At 36.3% G+C, this 18157-nt stretch overlaps 1 protein-coding gene across 1 annotated transcript in view; it reads left to right on the forward strand.

Annotated features, from left to right (window-relative positions):
* Positions 1–18157, forward strand: part of cfap46 (cilia and flagella associated protein 46) — a 122307-nt gene that overhangs the window by 43651 nt on the left and 60499 nt on the right. Inside the window, 14 exon segments of the mRNA XM_030156608.1 lie at positions 2580–2690; positions 5337–5411; positions 5413–5469; positions 5471–5520; positions 7106–7237; positions 7397–7562; positions 8601–8673; positions 9375–9510; positions 9606–9789; positions 11085–11238; positions 14744–14967; positions 15081–15194; positions 17386–17547; positions 17937–18085. Coding sequence (XP_030012468.1) covers positions 2580–2690; positions 5337–5411; positions 5413–5469; positions 5471–5520; positions 7106–7237; positions 7397–7562; positions 8601–8673; positions 9375–9510; positions 9606–9789; positions 11085–11238; positions 14744–14967; positions 15081–15194; positions 17386–17547; positions 17937–18085 — 1787 coding nt within the window.

Consider the following 18157-nt stretch of genomic DNA (forward strand, 5'->3'; position numbering starts at 1 on the left):
GTTTTTGTCTTTGTCAATGTTGGATTGGTATGAAAGCGATTTATTTCGCTCAAGCAATTTTATCTAGCGGCACCATATGACACTTGATGGTCCGTCACTTGTGGTTTACAGTCGTCTTCTGGTCCCCACTCTACCTGGAAACATGGAGACTAAAGTTGGGAGAAAGCAGCAGAGTCCTGTCTGGGATTTATCTGAATACGACAGCAAAGAAGATAAAATATACAACAAAACTAAAATTAATACTAAAACTAAACTAAAACTAAGCATTTAGAAAAAAATGAAAACTAATAAAAACTTGCAAACCTGCTCTAAAAACTAATTAAAACTAACTGAATTAGAGAAAAAAAGTCAAAGCTAAATAAAACTATAATGAAAAATCCAAAACGACTATAACCTTGGTGCATGACACGCAAAAGGATTGTTAAAAGTTAAGCTTAAAACTTCTCCTCTTCATCACCTCTTCCACCTGTCTCGCTTTTGCGCTTCCTGCTAGAGCGCCCCCTGGAGGCCTTTAGCCTGTAAAAATCTATACTTGAACCACATCATTGGATAAACTGCAGGGTTCAAAGCGTGAGAAAAAAGTAGCGGCTTATAGTCCGGAAAGTAGGGTAAGTCTTCACTTCATCCTAAACCAGTGGATCCCAACCTTTTTAGACTCATGGCCCCATTTTAACATCACAAATTTCTGGCGACCCCAGACATTAAAAACAAAGACATTTTTCTCTTGAAGATGTCTCAGCAGGGCTAGGCTGGTGAAGAAATCTTTCCATTCTCTGTTTGGTCTGGTTTTGACTGTGTGCGGGCAGGTTGAAGCGTTGTAACCCATGTGGTCACATGATCGGGTCAATCAAGATATGCCCTCTCAGATGTTATATCCTGCCTTTAATTTGTACTTGATTTTTATTAGGAAAAATGTGTGGTGTTTTAATTATAATGAAATTTATATTGAATCATTAAAAAATATTTTTTGTTAGTAATTTATTTACTTTTTTTTTATCAGTCACTAGAAATCTCAGGTGACCCCATATACATTCCAGGCGACCCCACGTGGGGTCCTGACCCCAAGGTTGAAAAACTCAGGCCTAAACCCTTTCGATTGCATTGTATATGGAACAATAAATATGTTGTTTTTGTTTGTTTAAAGTAATTAACGACCGAATAAACTACTACTTAAAAAAAAAAAACAACTTGTGCAGACGTGACCGTTTTCAGAAAAATCTGTGTTTACACAGCCCTGTATATCTACACCGTTTAGAGCATGCCAGGCCTGTAGATGGCAGTGTGATGAAACAGTCGAGTACCATTGACCAATCAGAATCTTGAAAAGAATCACGACACGTTACTTCTGCTATGAACCTATAGGGTGTAGTTTTCCTGGTTCTGGGTCCAAACAAATCTGAGACATGTAACCAATACAATGCAATGCAAATGGATGAGCCGGTGATGTTTCTTTACAATCAGAAACTGCTTTTCTGATGTGTCTGCGTGGATGTATAATATTAGCTTTTCACTGAACAATGTTGAGGATAAAATAATAAATTGTGATAAACCATCTAGGAAAATTTAAATGTTGAATAAAATTAATTTGGACGTGACCACAAAAAAATTATTCTAGGTCTGTTTGAAATGCTGTTAGCTGAAAACTGAGTGATGAAAAGGAATTGCACTTTAAAAGTACAGATTATTGTTGTGGATTAATTATGTGTAAAACAGAAATCAAAATGTTTTAGTTTCACAAAGTTGTCAACAGTATAAAACTCGAGCTGTTGAGCGTTCTTCGTCTTTCTCATTTGGATGGTGTGACATCTTTCATCTCAGACAAAAAGGCAGTTTGGAAAACTTATAGCTGCAAATGTATGTGATATTTAAAGGCGAGTGAGTCCTTGCTGAGTCGACTGTATGGGCTCAGTGTCACAATCTAATGATGTTTCATTCATAATGCATCCTGCCTACACTTGTGCGTTCTATATAATCTGCTTTTAATAATGTAAGCATGCAATGTTGGGCATTTTTAACCGGTTTTATTCATCTTTATGATGTTGTAGGCGTTACTGTCAACAGTTCTATATTACAGCTTTGTTTCCAGCGGTGTGTGATCATCCCCTGTTGTCATATTTTTCCATTAGATTCATTCATGGTACAAAAAATATGCGGGCAGCGTTTATACGATTTTCCAGTTATATGGGCCCCCATAATCCTGTGACCATTTTTCAGCCGCAAATTTCCTGTCCTACATTTATGTCTGTAGGCTGGTGTGCTTTAAGTCAAACCTAAAGGAGGTCTGTGCCTTGTCATGCACACTCAGTAATGCTGTGTACATATGACAGGAGGGTATCTCTAATTGCAATCAATAAATCATTCATTAAGTCATTTTCCACACAGTGGCAAGTCATACATTTTCAATGAAGCCATAACTGCAGTATTTGGGACACATACAATATTATAATCATACTGTAATCATATGTATAATTTAGGAGGAAATGTAATGCGTTTATATGTAACTTCTAAAATTAAACTTAAAGGAGTGGTGTATATTTAGCAGAGCACTACACATGTGTTCTTTCTCTCCACATTTACAGTGTAAGAATGAGGAAGTGTCAGCGATGATGCGTGTGCTGATTGGACTGGAGATGTTCCAGTGCAATAGGAACCCGAAACATATGGAGTTCTCTCTTCCTGCTCTCTCCACAGTATGTACTGTACTTTGTTTGTCGTGTTTACCCACAGTAACCGTTGCCCAGATGGTAACACAGATGCCACAGTGACCCCGTGTCTGTCTGCATCTCATCATGTTTCAATATCCTCTCACTTTCTTTGATTATCCTACTTCGGTTGAAATTATCTGAGACTTTTCCAGGTAACTTTACCTCTGTCTTCTCTCTGTTCTTATTATTTTGGCCTTCACATTTCACCAGTTTTGGAAATAAGCCAAGTAGTTTAGTTTAATATTCCCATCTCTGCAGCTTCGTACTTTTACTCCCTTACATCTCACAGGCAAATATTGTTGACTTTTTTTTCTCCCACTACAATTGAATTGACATTTGTAGTTATTTATTATCATCATATAATAAAAACGTATGATATTTTCATACGATATGATTCAAAATGGGTCTATGCATTATTTTATAAGAAAATGCGGTAAGATTTCAGTACTTCTTCCATCTTCCACCTGTTTTTTTTTACCTCTTTTTCCCCCATATTTTCGTTCACTTCTTCTGCCTCCATTCTTTGTTCCCTCTACCCACTTTCCATGTTATATCATCGCTGCTTACCCACTTTTCCCTGTTCTACTTCCCTCACTTGCCTTTTCTTTTTCCATTACTGTCTGCATCTCATGTTTCAGTATCCTCTCTCTTTCTTTGATTACCCTACTTCGGTTGAAGTTATCTGAGACTTTTCCAGGTAACTTTACCTCTGTCTTTTCTCTATTCTTATTATTTTGGCCTTCACATTTCACCAGTTTTGGAATAAGCAAAGTGGTTTAGTTTAATATTCCCATTCTCTGTAGCTTCGTACTTTTACTCCATTACATCGCAAAGGCAAATATTATTGTCTTCTTTTTGTCTCCCACTACAATTGAATTGACATCTGTAGTATTTATTATCATCATATAATAAAAACATGTATATTTTCATATGATATGATCTAAAACGAGTCTACTTATTTTATAAGAAAATGCGATAAAGATTTCAGTACTTCTTCCATCTTCCATCTGTTTTTTTTACCTCTTTTTTCCCCCATATTTTCGTTCACTTCTTCTGCCTCCATTCTTTGTTCCCTCTACCCACTTTCCATGTTATATCATCGCTGCTTACCCACTTTTCCCTGCTCTTACTTCCCTCACTTGACTTTTCTTTTTTCCATTACTGTCTGCATCTCATCATGTTTCAATATCCTCTCACTTTCTTTGATTACCCTACTTCGGTTGAAGTTATCTGAGACTTTTCCAGGTAACTTTACCTCTGTCTTTTCTCTATTCTTATTATTTTGGCCTTCACATTTCACCAGTTTTGGAAATAAGCCAAAGTAGTTTTGTTTAAAATCCCCATTCTCTGCAGCTTTGTATTTTTACTCCATTACATCACAAAGGCAAATATTGTCTTTTTTTTTTCTCCCACTACAATTGAATTGATATCTGTAGTATTTATTGTCATCATATAATAGGAACATGGATGATATTTACAGTCGATATGATCCAAAATGAGTCTATGCATTATTTTATAAGAAAATGCGATAAAGATTTCAGTACTTCTTCCATCTTCCATCTGTTTTTTACCTGTTTTTCCTCACATTTTCATTCACTTCTTCTGCCTCCATTCTTTGTTCCCTCTACCCACTTTCCATGTTATGTCATCGCTGCTTACCCACCTTTCCCCTGTTCTTCCTTCCCTCATTTGCCTTTTCCTTTTCATTACTGTCTGCATCTCATCATGTTTCAATATCCTCTCACTTTCTTTGATTATCCTGCTTCGGTTGAAGTTATCTGAGACTTTTCCAGGAAACTTTACCTCTGTCTTTCTCTATTCTTATTATTTTGGCCTTCACATTTTCACCAGTTTTGGAAATAAGCCAAAGTAGTTTAGCTTAATATTCCCAATCTCTGCAGCTTCATACTTTTACTCCCTTACATCTCACAGGCAAATATTGTTGACTTTTTTTTTCTCCCACCACAATTGATTTGACATTTGTAGTTATTTACTATCATATAATAAAAACATGAATGATATTTTTATATATGATCCAAAACGAGTCTATGCATTATTTTATAAGAAAATGTGCTAAAGATTTCAGTACTTCTTCCATCTTCCATCTGTTTTTTTTACCTCTTTTTTCCATTATTTTCCCTCACTTTTACTTCCTCCATTCTTTGTTCCCTCTACCCACTTTCCATGTTATGTCATCGCTGCTTACCCACTTTTCCCTGTTCTTACTTCCCTCATTTGCCTTTTCCTTTTCCATTACTCCTTAATCCTTCTTCATACATTTTCCCTTGTCTTCTTCCCCTTCGTGCCTTTGCTTGTTTTTTTTTTTTTATCTTCTATTTGTGTCTTGCTTTTCCCTATCCAATTCTCTTTACATGTATGTCCCTTCTGTCTTATTTCAAGCTTTCTTTGTCTTTCATCATTTTTTAACTCTTTTGTTCTTTCCTGCTCTCTGGCTAATATTACCTAATTTCCCCCTTTTCCCTTCCTTTTCCCTCTACCGCTGTTTCCGTTGCATGGTTTCATGCTTCTCCTCTATTTTCACACTCCCTCTTCTCCTCTCAATTCCCTCTTCCTTTCCTCTTTACCGCCTCTATTTTCCCTCCCTTACCTCTTTTCTCCCCTTACCTACAGCTGGTAAGCATGGCATCTGAATGCAGCTGGAATGATGCCGTGGTGGAGATGCAGGTGTGGTGCCAGCTGGCTGCCTGTCTGCCACTATGCCAAAGACCACAGCTTGGTGTTGTGCTGCACAAAGAATGCTCTGGCAGCTGGAAGAAGCTGCAACTAAGAGCCTCAGTACCACGCACCACGTTTTGTAAGTGTATTTTGCTGACGATAAACATTAAGAGATTATACAGCAGCAAATGCCACAAAGATTTACCTTTCCTGTCGTTTTTACCCTCGGCCCTCACCGCAGGGTATTGTCATCAGTTCGTCATCCGTCCGTCTGTCCAAAAACTTTGGCATGGACTGAAGGCCGAGGGTTTTCAAGTGCGGGCATGTTTTTTTTTTTTTTTTTTTTTTTTTTGTAAACGGTTAAAAGTGGGTATGAGGGACTTGATATAAAGGTGTTGTTTTGTTGGAAAACATTTTCCTTGGGATAACTGAGATTATCATTATTATTATTATTTTTATTTTTATTTATTTTTTTTTTTTTTGACAAATCTTGTGCATATTACACTGCTGAATTGATTTAAGTCAGGGGTGTTAAATTTGTTTTAATTCAGGGGCCATATTCAGCCCAATATGATCTGAAGTGAGCTGGACTAGTAAAATAAAGACTGTGAAAAAAGTTAAATTATATTATGAAAGTGTTTACGTCTACAAAGTTTCCTTAACCCATAAAGACCCAAATGTCCACTGTTGACCAAAACTAACTAGTCATATAGATTGTGTAATACCTGTTTATCCACTAATCCTATCAATACATGTAAATAATTGCTGTAAAATACAGTTATTCATCTTTTCATAGTCATCAGATGTGACACATTTGGACGTTCAGAGGCTCTGTAGTTACAGTGGAAACACCGTCATCTTCTACAACATTGATTCACCAGTAAAACCCTAACATTTATATGATCAGTGAATTAAATATTGGAAAAAGTCAGATTTTTACTGAAAAACCCAAAATATAGAGGATAATATTACAATAAAAGGTGATAAATTTCTTAAGAAAGGTTCAATACAGAGAAAATTTCATTTGGGAATGGCCACAAAAGTAGCACTTGGTCTTTATGGATTAAAATGTGCACAACCTGAAATTTCTTAAGAAAAATAAGTGCAGTTTTAACAATATTCTGCCTCAGTTTGTCATTTACAGATGTACGTTGCAACATACAGATCACAGTGGATCTACAAATACACAAAACATTTAGTTGCAGGCAGAATATTGATAAAATTTCACTTACATCTTTTATGACATTTCATGTTGTTCATATTTGTTTATGTTATTCACATTTTTAGTAAAAGGATAGTTTGTAAATGTAAACATTTTCATGTAATTTTACTTTTTTTTACACTGAAACAAAGAGAAAAATTTGCAGCTGTCATTATTTATAGGTTAATATGACAGTATTTTACCGGTCTGACCAATCCACTTAGATCATATTGGTCTGTAAGTAGAACCTGAACTAAAATTATTTTGACATCCTTGATTGTTAATATTGTCTGTAATTTTTACAACATTCCTCCTACGAGTTGGATTGGACCCTATGGCCGGGTGGTTTTGGCCCACTGACTGTATGTTTGACATCTGTGATCTAAGTGCTTTTCTTTTTTGCTCCAAGCAAAGTATATTTTACAAATGTTTTCTAAGATAGATTTCTCTATCTAGATTTTTAGTCATTTATTGAATGATAGAAACTTTGATTGACAGTTCAATCATTTCCTCACGTCCTCAGGTACGATCAGTCAGCAGTGAATGAGATGCTGAGCAGTGCAGAATGTTTGAGAGCTCTGAGTTTAGTCCATGAGTCGACTGGTCATCTTCAGAGTTACAAAGAGGCTATGAACATGCTTCTGTCCAGCGTCAGGTACTGTCCTCACTCAGTTTATACAATTCATATTTTAACTTTCGCTTCAGGCCGTAATGAATCTTTTTTAAAATTAATTTCTTCATCTGCTCTGCTCTGCTCTGCTCTTTCATTTCTAATTTCGTGTCCTATATCTGATAATTACTTTCTTTCATTTAGGTATGCAGAGAAAGCTGAGAACCCAACACTGTGTGTAGCTGCTGCCAGGCAGTACTGGAATGCTTGTCTACCTCTGACGCAGATCCCTGAGGAGCGATGGCAGCTCCAAGAGTCCCTGGAGAAAACCGTGAACGCTCTGACTGTTACTCATACCAAATATACAAATGTATGACAAATGACCCCCACCGGTCACATTTTCCCATACACTGAAATCTATGTATTTTAAGGGAATTTTTCATGATGTGGAGCCAGAATTAATTTATCATCATCACTCAAGGCCTAGTAAAATTCCTCAAGTCCTCATTGTGGTTGTTGTTGTTCCAAAGCAACATAAAAACATTCTGCATCTCTGCTTTGAAGGTATCTCTGTGATGTCTACTATGTAAACCTTATTAGTGGTGTAAGGCAGTCTCCAGGCAAGAACAAAAAAAAAAAACAGCACAGCAACAATGCAAGCCACCGAGACACATTTTGTCCCTCTGCTATGGGAAATGCTCGGTCCCCCCTCCAATTACAGTATGCTCAGCAAAGACAACATTTACTTTTATCACAGACTTATGAGTCTCGCCTGAACCTTAGTTGTTTAACCCTGTCAAGCAGCTGGCAGGACAGAGGTTCAGCCAAAGGAAAAAAAAAAAAAAATTAGGAGCAAACTTAACTACTGCAGCCCTTTTTTTCGACCCTTTTTAATTTTTAATAAGTATTTCCACTTTCTGAGAGTAAAATAGGCAGCAGAGTTCTCAAACATTTCACTATGTTATATTTAATTAATGATGAAATTGATGAAAAAGATTCTTGAGGGTGAACTTGTGCGAACATGTGAGAAAACATCTCCCCAGTGCTGCCTATGGACAGCAATCCAGCCAGGGGGATAAACAGTCGTTCAACTGCGAAATAACTTAAAATCTATAATTAAATACAGCTTATATGAGAATTTATAAAGATCTTGTGTGGTCTTTTTTTTTCAAACCTGACACTGCTCCCTGGCAGTGCTGTCAGGCATGTCTCGTCTCAACAGACCTGATGTGCAATTTTTCTGTATGGAGTGTCTAACTCTGAGCAGCTCACCCAGAGGCACAAAGCTGATAACAGGACAGGGGAGAGAGTAATTATCTTATACATCAGTGAGTTTTCATTATAACCACCAGTCTCCTTTCAGGTCTCATGGGGTGTCGAGAGCTAATTTTTTCGTCTTTTATTACAGAAACCGAGTAAAGTCAAAGGTTTGCTGAGCTTGACAACCAAATCTTTTGGGACTTCTAAACCTGAAGCATCAAGTAAGTTGAAAAATGTTGAAATACTATACATATTTGGCTCTTGATGTTTTGCTATCTTGTTTTAATCTGATGGATGAGTCTAATATATTGTATACAGGGTTTATGCGGGTCAGTAAAAAGCATTAAAAGTCAATTAAATAGATTTGTGAAAATAAAAGCCGTAAATGGTATTAAAAAGCATTAAATTTGATGTCTAGAGGCATTAAAAAATTAAATGCACTTGATGGAAAAAAAAGCATAGTTATTCACAATTTATTTTGATTGATAGGCAGAACCCTTTAATTGGCTATTGTTTATGGCCGATACATGAAGTCACAACACTGGATGCTTGGAATGCAACATGCTGTGAGCGTGCTCATACTGTGGCGAAAGAGTGGAAGGAATATTAGCACGTCGGAAAAATGGGAAAATGCAAGTTTCAGCAGAAGTGATAGGAGGAGGAACTATTCAAAACCTGGTTAAAGCCTGTCGATGGTAAACTGTCATAAAACTATACATAAAACTGTATCTGCAGTTGGACGTGGGCATTAAATTAGTTTAAAGTGGCATTAAAAAGCATTAAATTAGATTTGATGATACCTGCAGAAACCCTGTGTATAGTATTAATGAAATCTTAATGGAAACATTCAAATTGAAAAAAGCTGTTGTGTAAACTCTATATATTTGCTTGTGTTTCTTTTTTTTTTTTTTTTTTTTTATAGATGAAGGTGACCTTACCCTGAGAGTAGCCATTTACAATCTGTTGCTCCGCATCCGCATTGATAAAACAGACTGGAAAGGTGCTCTGCAGCTGTTGGACAAAGCTATCAGAGACATGCCATGCACCACACACAGACTGTACGTTCAGACTAAACGCATTATGTGAAGGATATGAGAGGGATTGGAAAGGTAAAAGGATGTTTTAACAACTATCCGGTTCTGCTCTTCATCAGATCCTTGGTGAAACATCGTATCCTGGTGAAGGCACGACTGGGGCAAAGTGTTGTGATGGACATGCAGAAGTTTGAGGATGAAGGAGAGCAGTGTTGTTCATTCATGTGGCACCAGGTGGCGCTGTGTGCTGCCAGTATACACCAACAACTGACCTGCTACCAGAAAGCCATTACTACTCTGGTGGTAAATCCTCTTGTCAGGCTTTGTTTTACATCTCAGAAGCTGGAGTGTGTAAGATTAATGCAGATGTATAATCTGTACAGTTCAGAAATCATATACAATTTCTAATTCTGGGTGTTAAGTGTTAGATTTCTTGTGTGGAGATTTTGTAATAAGCAGTGGGATTTACTACAGGTCTCCAGCACCATCATGTGGAAGAAACCTGTCATTACAACTGTTTTCAAATACTCATGATTGTACACGTAACAAAATGCAGACAGGTGGTTCATATATGGGTGCTTCTATGAAACTGGATTTATTTTGGTATTTGGCACTTTGCCAGCTTTTTAGACCCAATAATAAAAGACAAATTTAGACATATTTCCCCCCAGGATGTACCTAATGATGACCTCAGATAAATGCAAAAAAAAAAAAAAATGTATATATACTTTTGCTCTGAGCCATCCCAAAATGAATGAACTTTTGATAAGATATTGGGACCAAAATTGGGACAGGAAAAGCTACCTAGGTGTCAGTGCATTTGATCAGAAAAACATGGCTTAAAATGGTCTTATATACCACTATAAATAAAGGCACTGTGTTAAATGTGATGATCCAAGTGGTTTTTTCTAATCTAGACAAGCAGGTTTTTCATGAATCTCAGTTTCATTCTAGGTTTCACATGTCACCCGTTGTGTCCACTCGCATTACATGCAGAGCCTGGCCATTTAAAAACATATAAATCGTGAGGGATTTGTGAAACACTCTGCCTTGCATAGTTAGATCAATTCCCAAAATGTACCTGTGAGAGAATAGAGATATGCGAAAAAATAGAAGCGCGTAATTTTTGTGTCCTTTTTTTACCGTGTTACATGCGGATTCTTGCACATAAATAATATAAAAATGTGTTTTATCTGAAAAATAAGTTCTCTTTTATCTCAGTAAATCTTTATTTTTAAAATGAACCCGAAGTACTTCATTTTTAGCCCCTCTGTCCTGTTTTTAGGGACCAGTTTCATAGAAGCACCCATATATTAAATGAAAATATAAACACAATATGAGCACATAATATAAATCACACTATAGAATATGTACAACTTTTTTAAAAGAAGGAATGTAAAAACAGTTTGTACAGTGGAATTGTGACTGGTTTAGAATACAGGGCTAGAGTTTAACATGATTGAGGCCAAAGGCTAAAGACTAGGGTAGGACTAGTATTACACTTAGAACAGGCTCCAAATCCCTGGACTCTCTGTACTCCTATAGTTTTGACATCATATATTAAGTGTTTTGATGATCTTTTGTGTTTTTAATTCCAGAGTGCGGAGGCTCAGTGGCAGAAGGTGAGCCTCCTGCTGGAGTTTAGTGAATGGATGTACTGTCACAACTTCCCTAAAGCTGACGTCCAACACCAGATTCAGTGGGCCATAGACCTCCTTCTACGCTCAGACACTGAACAGACAGAGGGAGCAGGTAAAAACCACTGACTCATCGTATTCATTGTATCATGACACCTCTGTGCGTATGATTGGTTAATTCTGCTAATGTTCACTCAACTGAGAGACATTAAATGAACCGATTAAAGCATTCCCCTTGAGACGTGCACAAAAATGGACTACAGATTTCTCAGGGGCCTGTTGACATATGTGATGAGGTTTAATTTTAGGGATTCCCCAGGTGTTTTTTTTTTTTAGGTAACACTGTGTTTCACTGTGATTTTCAAAGGGGAATAATACACATCTGACTCTTCATAAGGAAAAAAAAACACTCTTTTTGCTCATGCTGGTCACACACTAACACACAACCAAATGCTGACATGAGTGACAATACCATGTTTTTCTGGCATGTGGGGGAATAAGCTCACGCCCTGTTTTCCTCCAAAAGAGAGCCACACAACAACTGTTTTTAATGTTTATTTATCACAGACAATATCAGCGGCAAGGCCAAACAAGTTTTAAACTGCCCTGATCACCCACTTTTTGGGGAGTTTTCTGGTCGCCATTTTAGGCTTCCTCAATTCAGAACTGGACGTGCTAGGGATTCCTTTATTCCTGTGGCTATTAGGAATTTGAATCGGCTAAAATTTGCTTAGAGGTCTTATTTATGTCTTTGTGCATAAGAAATCAATAGAAGTGAATCCCCAAAGGAACTTTGTGTTGGTAAATGCAAGTTATGCAAATTTACAGGATTTCAGTTCTGTTGCAACATGTTGATGGTCATATGAACTATGTTTTCAGCTCAAAAATGTCCAGTTTCATCACAATTAATGCTATATTTTCATGTCACAAATGGCCAAGTTATATTTTAACTGAATTTACCTGAAAAACAAATATTCTATTCTTTCAGATTCCCCAGTTTTTCTTACAAGATTCTATCCTACACATCACGTTTTATTTTTACAGGTTGCAATATGGAGTATGGTGCTGATCCATCCTGCGTATGTTACGCCAATACATACATTAAGAATGTCACACATCACTTTTTAAATCAACAGTTTTCTAATAATAAGCATTTTTATAAAGAAATAACAATTCTATATTGATATTTCCTCTTTAGTATGATGATAAACTATACAATAAATAATTATGATACTAGTTTTTGCACAGGGATCATTTGTGGAAACGGTGACATGGCTGCTGAGCATCAGTATGATGGGATCCATAACAACCATGTCACATCCATCCACTGCCACATTTTGTGTTTTTGTGTCAGCTGTTATTGTTTTAGATCCACAATACTGACATTTATGAATAAGAGGAGGATTAGCAATAGTAAGTATATAAGTTTATTCCTAATAAAGTACTGGTACTGACCAGATCATCATGGGTAATATCATGTCCGTCCAGCAGCAAAAGTTTTCACATACACGTGCTATTCCAAATCCAATATTTCTGAAAATATCGCTTCCACTGTCAAATAATATCAGTAGTCTGTGCACAAATGGATTAGCATTATTTCAACACAGTTCTATGCATTTCTTACAACTTTTTTTTTTTTTTTTTGACAAAAATGGCCACTCATTTGACCCCCTAAGTAAATTTTAGCCGTTTTAATGTTTAATTATCACAGACAATATCAGCAGTAAGGCCAAACCATTTTTAAACTGCCCTGATCGCTCACTTTTTTGAGCGTTTTCTGGTCACCATTTTAGACTTCCTCAATTGAGAACTGGATGTGCTAGGGATTCCTTTATGCCTGTGGCTATTTGTGGAATTTGAATACACTTAGCTGATATCTACAAATTTTTATTCTGTGATTATTTATTTATCTTTTAATGCTCATGGTCATTATGGTAATTAACTTGTGTATTGCCTTATTGGACCTTTGTCATTTGTTTTGGGAAGGGAGTGGCTCCATTGTGTGTTGTCCTGTATTGTGTAATTTTATTGTGGTGGCATCTGGTGGTGCTGTTTCTGTGTATGTGTTCATGTGTTTATGACCCCTGCCGCACACCGAATTTCCTTTTCTAAGGAGAAGTAAAGTTGAAAGTTGAAGTTGATACAGCATTGCCACCAAAGGGAAAAGGTGACGCATATAAGACGTCTAGCTTCAGCTAATTTGCCGTCTTTGTCCCATAAAGACCCAAACATCCACCAGTGACCAAAATCACCAGCTGATCTTGAATGTTTAACACTTGTCGATCCCCTAATCCTGTCAATACATGTACATAATTAGTGTAAAATGTTTGGGTCTTTATGGGTTGATTGACCAAGTCCCTGTGTATTTCTGTCTTCACTAAATCTTCAGGTAAAATAGTTACTTCAATATTTTCACTTCATTTTATTAATATAAAACATCATCTTTTATCATTTCAGTTCAGAGTATCATTGAACGAAAAATAAAGCAAAATATCCCCTATAAATGCTGGAGAAATTTGCTGGAAATTAGAAATCAATGAAACAATGACTTTAACCCATAAAGACCCAAACAATCACTGGCAACCAAAATCATCAACCAATGTAAAATGTTTAAGAACTTCTGATCCACTAATCCTATCAATACATGTAAATAATTGGTGTACAATACAGTTTGTCATCTTTTCATGGTCATCAGATTTTTTGATAGGCATTGATTAGACATTTGGATGTTCAAAGGCTTTGTAGTTACCATGGAAACACTGTTGTCCTCCACAACATTGATTCACCAGTAAAACCCATGGATTTGGATTAATGCCACTGGATGGAGACAATTGGTTTATGTTCAGTTAATGATATGTTTTGTTGAAGAAGTCACTTTTTCTTCAGTTTTCTCTGTTTCTGATATAGTAACCCTCAACTTTAATCTGAACTTTTGTGAATATCTACATGATCAGTGAATTAAATAAAGGAAAATACCTGATTTTCACTGAAAAAATGCAAAATACAGAGGATAATATTAGAATAAAAGGTGATAAATTGCTTAAAAAAGGTTAAATAGAGAAAAAAAAAATTCATTTTGGAACTGTCACAAAAGTAGCACTGAGTCTTTATGGGTTGAAGTTTCATCAGCAATGGAAATGTCTGCAATACTGTGTAAACATCAAGTCAGGCAGGTACACTCGAAAGGAAAAGGATATGAACAGACGAAAACTTTGATGCTTCAAAAGCTACCGCTGTGAATAGCTTTTTAGGAGACAGCTTTGATTGATCTGCTGCTTTTATCCCATTAAATATTCCCTGAAAGACAAAATGAGCAGTCAAACAAGTTGGTGGAAATAGGAGGTAATCGTAGAAACCTGTGAAGAAGAAGAAGAAGAAAAGCACTTTTATTCTTTTTAATGGATGGATGAATATTGAATTAATGTTAAACTGATCTTAGAAAACCTGATGTGCACAGATATGATGATGTATTTTCTGTATTTTCAGATGTTTTCTAATACATATTAATGGTAGAACACATAAAATAAGATTGCATTTTTGTTGATTTTCACACATGAATTCTTATGTCTGACTTCTTCTCGACTCTTTAGCATAAAATGTAACCTGTATTTTTCTTTAAGATGATGACACCAAAACCAAGGATACAAACCCGAGGAGATGTGGCTCCACAGTGGGAGTCCAGGGCTTGTTATTTACACAAAGTTTGTTCAACGTGGAAGATGTGAGGCGTCTTGACAGCTTGATAAGGGCACACACTCTGCTCGCTGTCATGGCCGGGAGGACTTCACCTGAGCACCGGCTGAACTTGCTCAGGGCTTACACTTTTGTGCTCCAAATATGGCAGGTACTGTACCACTTATTCAGCCTTCCCAAATATCTCCACTTTAACAATGTAGCAGAGTCCGTTTCGGTTTGGGTTCGACCATGTATGTGTGTATACGCCATCTGTCGCTGCAGGTGTCCATGGCAGTGGTTTGTGACATTTCCAGTGAGATGGCAAAGAGTAAACCATCACAGCCTCCTCCATCTGCAGGATCCAAAAAAGGCAAAGACAAGGGCAAAGGCAAAAAGGTGAAAAATGGGACTCAACAGATTCAGTCTGATTTGGTATTGTAAATATAAACCAGCCAAACATGCAGTACTAGTGCTTTCTAGTAATACTAGTGTGTTTTTTCTAATTTTATAGTTCCTTTTTTTTCAGTTTTTTTTTTTTTTTTTTTTTTTTTTTTTTTGAATTTTTACAGCAATAGTGGAGAAAAAGTGTCTAAACAAACAAACAAACAAAAATCGCAAAACAAGCCACCTATCCTCCTGGACAAATGTAACACAGTTTTTGAGACGCACACTTACACATAAACATAGGTACAAAATTATCACCATTAATTTTCTAGTGGCTTTAACACAATTTTAAGATAATGTGATCCGACCTCTAAACTAATAGGCAGTGTTTCTTTCTCTTTGACAACTGAAAATGTTTGAGCACATCTGTGTAAATTAGTAATTGTCTGCAATTTGCACAATTACCACCGGAACAATGAGGATTGTTCTGATTCTCATTACTGATTTTGCTGCTTCTGAGCTGAATAGTTGTACTTTCCAAAACATGCATAAATTCTTTCATATTGTAAGTCATAACATGCACAGCAACCGATCCAGGTGTCGGAATCTGTAACCTATACTCGTATGTTTATCATATCTTTCATTATCCAATCATATCTACTGTCAAATATGCAGTTAAGTGTAGTTTTTGAATGATAGATAGAACGATACATAGATAGAGCGATAGAACGATAAAACGATTGATAGATAGAACGATAGATAGACAGACAGACGGACAGATAGATTTTTTTAAGGCTAATGATGTTCATTTTGTCTTCTGTTAATGTAATTAGACTTTCCTTTTGTCTTTTGTTCAGACAAGGTTGAAACTGTCAAGCAGGTAACATCTAAAAACTATACCTCGTCTGAACAAAAGAAAAAAGAAAAGTATGATAGATATTTTTCCTCTGCTATTTTGTTATCATACTGGGATTAATAGATGATTCTGATTTGGAACTTGATTGTTTTTTGGGTCATTCTTAAAATGTTATTTGTGTTCTCAAAGCTTGAACTGCATTTGTCTACATTACTTTAGAGATATAGATAGATATTTCAATGATATATGTAAACCCTTGTATTATTGAGTTCTGCATCTAAATCTTGTCCAGTTTGACAGCAGTGTTTTCTCTCACTAGTCCTCCTGAAAATTCTTGTTCATTAAACATCCAGTGTCTGTGGGAAAAATGTGTATTTGAATAAAGTCCACAGACATGCTGACAAATCATCTGAACAGTTTTGGCAGCTTGTTTACATGAATTAACTTTTTGAGGGCGCTGACTTTTTGTAAGAAACAATGCTTTTACTTTTGAGAATTTGATAAATAAATTTGATGAGCCTTTGCAGGTGAGCTGTGGGTTTGTGCTGTAGCATAAAAGTAATTTAGACAAATGCAGCTCAAGCTTTGAGAACACAAATAACATTTTATGAATGAGCCAAAAAACAATCAAGTTCAGAATCAGAATCCTCTATTAACCCCAGTATGACAACAAAATAGCAGAGGAAAAATATCTATCATACTTTTCTTTTTTTCTTTTGTTCAGACAAGGTATAGTTTTTAGATGTTACCTGCTTGACAGTTTCAACCTTGTCTGAACAAAAGAAAAAAGGAAAGTATAATTACATTAACAGAAGACAAAATGAACGTCATTAGCCTTAAAAATATCTGTCTGTCTGTCTGTCTGTCGTTCTATTTATGTATCGTTCTCTCTGTCATTCTGTTGTTCTATGCATTCTATCTATATCTATCTATCTATCTATCTATCTATCTATCTATCTATCTATCTATCTATCTATCTATCTATCTATCTATCTATCTATCTATCTATCTATCTATCTATCTATCTATCTATCTATCGTTCTATCGTTCTATCTATCGTTCTATCTATCGTTCTATCGTTCTATCTATCGTTCTATCTATCGTTCTGTCTGTCTATCATTCTATCTATCATTCTATCTATCTGTCTGTCTGTCTTTCTATCGTTCTATGTATCATTCTATCTGTCTGTCTGTCTGTCTGTCTGTCTGTCTATCTCAATTAGAACAGCCAGTTGCCAGTGTAATTAACCACGTTGTTTTCATACTGTATGTAAATACGTGTGGTATGTGTAAATGTGTCAGTGTAACTGTCTTTAATATTAATCTAATTTGTCCTGTGTTTGATCAGCCCTCCTTTGATGAAGACAAACCTAAGCTCCCCGTCTTGGACCTTACACCTCCTTCCACTCCAAAGGACTGGGCTTGTTTCGTCTGTCCAGACCAGGCCAGGCAGATCTTCAGAAACAACAGCAATCCCAACTGTCTCAATATACACAGCATTACAAAACAGGCAGGACTATAAATAAATAAATCTGCCTCCTGCTTCTGTTAATGTGGTAACAGTCTGCGTCTGTGGTTCAGTCTCTGATTTGGATAATGTTTTTTTAAATAACACCCATTGTATCCACCGACTATGTTGGATTAAAAGCTTAGTTCTGACTTGGCATCACAATTATATTAGCAAGCTGTCTTTTCTTGGTTGAGAGACAAAACATTGATGTTGGCAGAATTTGAAGTATTTTTCTTCTGAATTAAATTGTCGTTAATTATTGTCTCATCACACTGGGATGTGAATTCATTTGAGCCATTCCTGTTATCCAGAGACATCCTACTTTGTACAGTTGGCTTTATTATGAACAATCTGATATGACTTGATTTATTTTTCTCTTTTGTCTGCAGACTCAGAGCGTGTTTTATCTCAACTTATTAGCAAAAGAGCTTCACTCGCTGTCTTACACCCATCTGACCCTGCCCATAATGCACCTTGCTGAGACCGTTGCTCACGATCTTTTAGATAAAAGGAGCCTCTCTGACCTCTACCGACTCAGGTAAAAACACTGATAAATTTAACGGGGGTGTCATTACTATTGAAGCTGTTTTATCCCAAGCTACATCTCTTT

This window comes from Sphaeramia orbicularis, chromosome 15, assembly GCF_902148855.1.
Source record: "Sphaeramia orbicularis chromosome 15, fSphaOr1.1, whole genome shotgun sequence".
In the NCBI taxonomy this organism is placed as follows: Eukaryota; Metazoa; Chordata; class Actinopteri; order Kurtiformes; family Apogonidae; genus Sphaeramia; species Sphaeramia orbicularis.